At 37.2% G+C, this 7,132-nt stretch overlaps 1 protein-coding gene across 2 annotated transcripts; it reads right to left on the reverse strand.

Annotated features, from left to right (window-relative positions):
* Positions 1 to 175: 175 nt before the first annotated feature.
* Positions 176 to 6,730, reverse strand: LOC104595319 (uncharacterized). Of its 2 annotated transcripts, none has more exons than XM_010256012.3 (6): positions 6,494 to 6,730; positions 4,077 to 4,235; positions 2,919 to 3,086; positions 2,660 to 2,814; positions 1,939 to 2,108; positions 176 to 424 (listed from the first exon to the last, which is right to left on the reverse strand). In XM_010256012.3, the coding sequence occupies exons 1-6, from the start codon at positions 6,576 to 6,578 to the stop codon at positions 370 to 372; spliced, it is 792 nt and encodes a 263-aa protein (XP_010254314.1). In that variant the 5' UTR covers positions 6,579 to 6,730; the 3' UTR covers positions 176 to 369. The 2 variants fall into 2 exon arrangements, with proteins under 2 accessions (XP_010254314.1, XP_010254315.1); XM_010256013.3 differs by having other exon boundaries at positions 2,660 to 2,811; positions 6,494 to 6,705.
* Between the last annotated feature and the right edge of the window lie 402 nt (positions 6,731 to 7,132).

The following is a 7,132-nucleotide window of genomic DNA, read 5'->3' on the forward strand; positions in this document are numbered from 1 at the left end:
TTCAAACAAATGAAACATTTTTTTTAAAATGAAATGATCACATAGAAGCATTAGAGCAAAATAATCAGCAATTTAGAAATTAGAATGCAACTTAGAAAGCAGAGGCCAATCCATAAAGTTACTAGCAAATTTATAAAGCATAACAACTCAGTCATGAAGACACGTTCAGTCTAACTTAATAAAAGCAGAAGTTTCCTGGGTTCACATTACCAATGCTTTCAAGTATTCCAAATGTACAAGAACCTGATTTCAAATAATACAATTCAATTGAAAAATACATATTGTTCATTGATATCAACAAACGAATCAAACTCTAAAGAATTTCCTTAAATGTAAAAAATAACATAGCCTTTTGAATGAATAGGACTCTCAAGAATATCCTTCCAACATGATATATACATAGCCATGTTGAGATGAGGTTCGCCTGCAAGATTATAATAAAAAAACAGTTTATTATGAATATTGTCAGCTAAAAATCAAGGCCAGAGTGGTGAATTGCATCTTCAAGTTTTTTTTTTCTTTTTTTTCAATACGAAGTGAATAAAAAAACAAATAAATTAAAGGCAAAAACCCTTCTCTCTATTCAAGCTAGGCTGTCAAATATGTCAGGTCTGAGCTGTGTCAGGGTAGACCCAGTCCTATCCTAACAAGTAACACCCTGAACCACATCCAATCCAGAATACATAGGTCTACAAGTAAGAGACCCTGAACTAACCCTATTACCATTTGGACTTAACAGGTCTGACTTGATAGGACCTGATTTTAACTAATAGGCAGTGTTGTAAAATTAGGACCCTTCGAACTGTGAAAAAAATGGGAACAAGTGGCCTCTTCAGGTCCCAGTTAAATGATAGTTTTCACAAGTTGAATGGGCTAACTGCCCAGTAAACCAGTAAACCATGACCCATTGACCATTCCAGTTTTCAGTATGGTCCAAGTCTTAGAGCATTGCTAATAGGCCTTTAGTTACTTTGAGAATAACTTTGCCAATATCTTATATACCTCCTATAGAATGACAATTTTAGACATTTTATATGAAATTATTGTACGTGAACCATAAGTAACATAAGTAAAATGTCAGGAGGTGTCCTCATTTTGTATGTCTGAGAATGCAGGTTCGAGCCTGAGAGCAGCCACTCTATGCAAAAAATGCCAAAGGTTAGTCCATATCCGGTCCACCCCTCCCAAGACCTCAGATAGCTGGGACCAACATTGGAAATGGTCTTTTTTCATATGTATATGCATATGTGTTTACATTATCAGTTTGGGTCTTAATTGGGTTGAAACAAGCAAAACCCAGTTCTGATCCTTCTATAATCAGAACTCTAAATGCAGAAACTGGTCCTATTAATAATCAGGAGAAATACAAACCCATGCTCTATGTAATAGTGTTGAATCAGTTGGAATCTGTTGGGCTGACTGACCGGGACCTGGACCATTGACAGACCTAGTTCAAGTAATTCCCCTGCATTTCCAGTTCTCTTTTCCCAAGGAATTAATATGATGTTAGATCATGGTTAATGACTAGTTTAAGAGGCATTGATGTACATATGTATCACAGAATTGTAAGGAACAGGTCAATAGTCAGAGTAACACAACAGGGTCCACCTGGAACATTTCCTATGTGAAGACAAATGACAGTCATGACTAATGACCATCTATATATAGATGGGATTTCTTTTAAAGCATTCACCATATTCTAGCCATCTGGACAATGCAATTTTTTGTGCAGTTGATATCATCCCATTGGGTCATATTTTTGTGCATTGAGATTTTTATGTGACACAAAATTGAACTATTCAGTTCCTAAGCATTTTTCATGTATTAGTATTAAAAATTGTCAGTTCCTATTAACAAGTTTATATGTTTTAAGCAAGCCAGGTTTATGTAAATGAATGCGTGTATGCATCTATCTATAATTGTACTATGTATATGTACCTCTTGTACAGTGTATATCCTGCAAAACCCAGACCGCCAACAGCTGCAACCCCAACAAGAACGAAGAAAGTAACCACCCAGGCTGACATCCCATTCTGCCTTCTGATATGTGAATTGCTAGTGTTGAGCCCTGCACAGCTTCTCAAATTACATGGCTCCTGTCTGGCAGGCTGCCATTCAATTGAATAGTTTAGAACAAAATGGTAGAAATATATCAAAAATTTCTCAATAGGAATCAGAAATTCACGAATCCAGTGATTCCTAATTCAGTATTTCTGGTGATACTTTTATGCAAAACCTCCAAGCACAGACAATTCAGATGGGAAAAGAATTGTTCTTGAAGAGTATCAAACTGATTATAAGTTATAAAGCAATCATTGCCCAAGAAAATGAGTGGAAAACATCTTGTAAAACCATACAAAGGTAAGAGTCTGTTCAAGAATATTGGATGAAACTTCATGAAGGAGACTCGAGGAAGAAGAAAATATTAAGATAGAACTTAAGAAGGTAATCAACTGTTTGCTAGGTCACTGGCCTTTGTTTGATTTGGCTTAATTTTTTAATGGATATACTTTGAGAAAGATGAAGTAGATGTAAAGAGACAGTATTGTAGAAATCAACACAACAGACAAGAGAGGGGATATGGTAATGCTTTTTTATCAATGATGGATAAATTCTAATGTTGTACAATAAATGTAACAACCTTGATCATTCTACTCACCATTTCTTCCCTAGAGCATCTACTGTCATCCACTGGATAATGTGGGATGGAAAGATCTTCTGTTACCCCAAAGCATTCTACGTCTCGATATCGAACCCCACCATCACAAGGAGATGAACATTGCATCCATGGCCCAGCAACCCACTTGAAAACTTCTGTAAGACAAAGAAATCACTTACCAAGAAATAGTTGATGTAATGTAGAAAAGAACATAAACCCTGCCAGAGCTGATCATGTCAAGAAGTATTCGTACAAGCACCTTTTGGTTTTAGCTGCATAGCTAATTCTGCACCAGTCTTACAGTAACCCAGTTTGGTATTCTTGTCAGTGACGTAAGGATCTGAGCAGTCTGTGCAACATATATATTCGTCGCCATAATCTATTTTGTTCTTGCATTTTGAACACTTATCTGTCACCTTTGGACTTTCTGCTCAAAGGAAAGCAAAATGGAAGTAAAAATCTATAATAATAAGAAACTGATTGATTAGAGGGTTGGCTCAAAATAACTTACTAATCTGAAAATTTTTCAATGTTCCTTACCTATTTTACATCACCTTCTTCTATCAGACTACAACTGTAAAGAAGAATATGCAGCATTACATTTTTGAATTTGCATGAGAATGGAACTAAGGTCAGTGTTGATATTACAATTTCAGCACCTCAGTTCCACAAGATCATAACGGAACTGTCTTAGTCTTACCATCCAGAGGCTAAACAACGGGGCCAGACTCTTATATATAAAGTAACATCATTTTTGATAGATTATATATAAAGTAACAATTGGCACTGCAAATTGTTTAGGTCAATCTGATACTTTATGTCAGAGATAGATAGGTTGCAGAAAAAATATGCAAATATACATCTGATTCGGAGTCCAGATTTGCTTTTGGGGCTAACCAACAAAAGATATTGGGTTTACCAATTTCAAATGTTCTTTTCTTTCCTTTTCTTTTCCTTTTTTTGTTGTTTTTTTTGGGGGGCGGATGGGGAGAATGGTGGAGGGACCCAGTGGATCCTGCAATAAATGTTGGCTTATCAACCATCTATTGCTTCCACATGTTGTGCCATGCGTCATAATATTATGTTTTTAAATAGATATAAACATCCAAAATATGTGATCATTCAGAAAACTAAGATTGCCAAAATGGTCGATCCATTTAATTGGTAAACTTCTGAAGATTACCACTGACAAGTAGTGTTAGGACAGCCACCGCAACTATCTTGCCACTTGCATGTGCTACATGGTGGAAGTTTGTCCATAGAAGGTTATTGAAGTCCATAATTCTAAGACTACACATTTAGAAATTCTGAAAATTGAGAATACTGAAAGGATAAATCCTTTTTATGAAAGAGAAGATACCATGTACTGATTTATTAGATATACTTATTGTGGAAGAGAATAAGAGAGACTCCTGACCTGTTTTGCAACAATGAAAGTGTGTATGAAAAGGAAGACATGGAGGATATCTTGGCTCTGGACAAAGCCCATTGCAGTCATCTGATTGATTGATAATGACATGACCCGCGCCACATCCTCCAACCCATTTGTTTTGACAAGATTCAGTCCAATAGCATCCTACAAATTTATGCAGTAAAAGAAAGATAATTAACCAATGAATAAAACGAATAATTGCGACCTGGAATGTACTAGAGTGCAAATTGAAGTATTACTGGAGGAGTATAATCAAAGACAGACAGGACATATAGATTTATGAGAAATTCATGAACTAGCATTTTGACTCCACCAAATACTTTTGTCCCGACAATTTAGGTTCAAAATGGTGGATCAGTTATTTGGTTAAAACATTCTCAAACTAACTTTATGATGAAGGTGAAGAAGGAAATCATTGGTCCTCTCATATTATCTACCATGAAGATCATCACAAAGAGGTAAGATGTTATTTGGTTAAAACATTCTCAAACTCACTTTATGATGAACCTTTTTGACCCTAGCTTCTTCCAACAACCAAGGAAAAGGGGCAGGGTAATGTGGAGAATAACAAGAGCAGCCATCCTATGGTCAATTTGGGAAGAGATAAACAATAGGATCTTCCTAGGGCAAGAAAAATCCAAGGAAGCATTTATGGAGGTTGTCACCATCAAGGTTATGCACTGGCTGAAAGTACATCATCTCTTCAAGGACTTCTCCTCAGCTGACTTAATTAGAAATTGGAGTGCTATAGCTGTATCCTCGCCTTCCTCCCCTGTGGTACAAGAATGTTGGGTACCACCACCTCAGTTCGGGGTGAAGCTAAACTTTGATGGAAGCTCCTTGGGTAATCCAAGTCAGTTGGGAGTTGGGGGTGTGTACAGAAACGAGGAAGGAAAAGTCTTGGCCCTTTACTTGGGCCCAATTGGGGTGGGAGATTCATTAAGGGCAGAAGTAATGGCCTTACTTCAAGGTTTGAAACTGGCAAAACAATGGGGAATGCAGCAATTAGAAGTGGAAGGAGACTCCAAGCTGGTAATAGGGTGGATGCAAGCTGAAAACCTGGGAGTGTGGTCGCTTAGAAGGCCTCTAAGAGAGATTATTAGCTTAGAAAGGGAGATTGGGGTACATTTTAAATGGGTAAGAAGGTCAGAAAATGGAATGGCTGACACTTTAGCTAAGCAAGGAGTTACTAAGGAGGCTTTGTTTTGGGCCTGTTTGTAAGTTTTTGATTTTCTTTTTCCATCCATTTTGTGGGTGGTAAGCTTGTAATCTTTTCAATTCTCTAATGAAAGTTACCGTTTCCTATCAAAAAAAAAAAAAACTCACTTTATGATGAACAGATGAAGAAGGAATTCAGTGGCCCTCTCATTTTATCTACCATGAAGATCATCACAAAAAAGAGAAGACAACTAAGAAACTTGATGCTTCAGATTTTTGTTCCTGGTGAATTCTATCAGTCATATATCGAAAGAAAGGCGAGAAAGGACCATTATATGGATAGTGGACACACACTTAATTTGGAGGGCTTTAATTTGCAGAGTCTGTAAGCATGGATGGCATGCAACAACAAACTTGTAAATTTCTTAGTGGAGTTCAGTATGAATTAGTAGAGTTTAGATTTTTCCACTAATTTATTGAAATCAACTGATGCATATGATACATTCTTTTAAGCTGCAATTGCATCAACAAATTTTTTGAGGAAGGCTTTAGAATCTATGGTTTTGAATAGGATAAATTCCATACTCATAAAATAGGAATTGCTAGTTTAATTACAAGAGATCAAGCCTATTAAATTTGATGAACTTCTAATTTGCACAACCATTTTTCCCAATTTTCAGAGACATGGAAAACTACATCTCAATTTCTCCCATATCAGTGACAATTACATATAGAAAGGGAATAAAATGCGGTGAAGCATCACTCTATTTTCCGCAACTTCTATTTCCTTAATACCGAAATGCAACGTCCTAAATCCGATAACAAACGCACTGCCGACAACAGTACAAGGCGCCGTCTGTTATAAATTTCAGCTCAGTTCTTCAACAGAACTCAAGCTTGACCTTCCTAGATAAACCCCAAAGTAACAGTTCAGAACTCTTTCAAAAATGAATGCAATAACAACCACTTCACATATTACACACTAAAGTTGATCTGAAGGAGATTCCTGAACAACAAATCCCAATAGAAAACCAACAGGATTCCATCAACTCAATAATTCCAAACTAAAAATTGAGCAATTCGTGATGATTATTAGAACTCGTCCAATTTATATAAACAAGAATTTAAGACAAAAAAAAAACCCTAGGTAATCATCATCTAAGCTTCGTCCCAGCTACATGCGTTCGGCTAAACCCCAAGTTATCCGAATTGAAAATTAATGGTTTGGCCGTTTGGGGACTTACCATGAGAAGGGTGATTGAATGAGATCGCCGAAGAGAGATGGGAAAAGAGAAGGAGAAGAAACAACTTCGATCGCCATTTCTCCATCTGCCTTTGACGTTTCCCGGAATACCGCGAACAGCATGAAAGCTTAGCTTAGATGGGACCCCTCCCCCCGGAACGATATCCTCTAAAATGCACCGTGTGCACCGGGACGTAATGCTTAACCTACACAACTCTCGGTAGTTGTCAACTACAATTCTACTATTACCTTTTGCGCATGTAACCTTCGATATAAAATCGTTTCGGTCGTTGACTTGACAGCGGGCAACTTCGACATCTTTGGATTTCCTGTAACATGTCTTCGTTATTTGCGACGTGTCATTTCAGCTCCAAACCTAAGTAGCGTTAGTTGCACTCATATCGTAGGCTCGTACGGAACGAGATCTGCTGTTCACACATGGACGCTTCAAAGGCACATCCACCGTACATAAAAACATCTCCCGTGTATAATAATTTATAAATACGAGAAATATTTCCAATGGCATGATAGGATCTACATGTAAAATTGGTGTAAATAACAGATCCGGTCTCGGCTCGTACTCGTAGTATAGGATTGGGATAGGGATGCGACACTTTTCAACCCAAAAAAGATGTGATAC

The sequence above is a fragment of the Nelumbo nucifera genome, chromosome 2, assembly GCF_055504915.1.
Source record: "Nelumbo nucifera cultivar China Antique chromosome 2, China Antique-T2T, whole genome shotgun sequence".
NCBI lineage: Eukaryota > Viridiplantae > Streptophyta > Magnoliopsida > Proteales > Nelumbonaceae > Nelumbo > Nelumbo nucifera.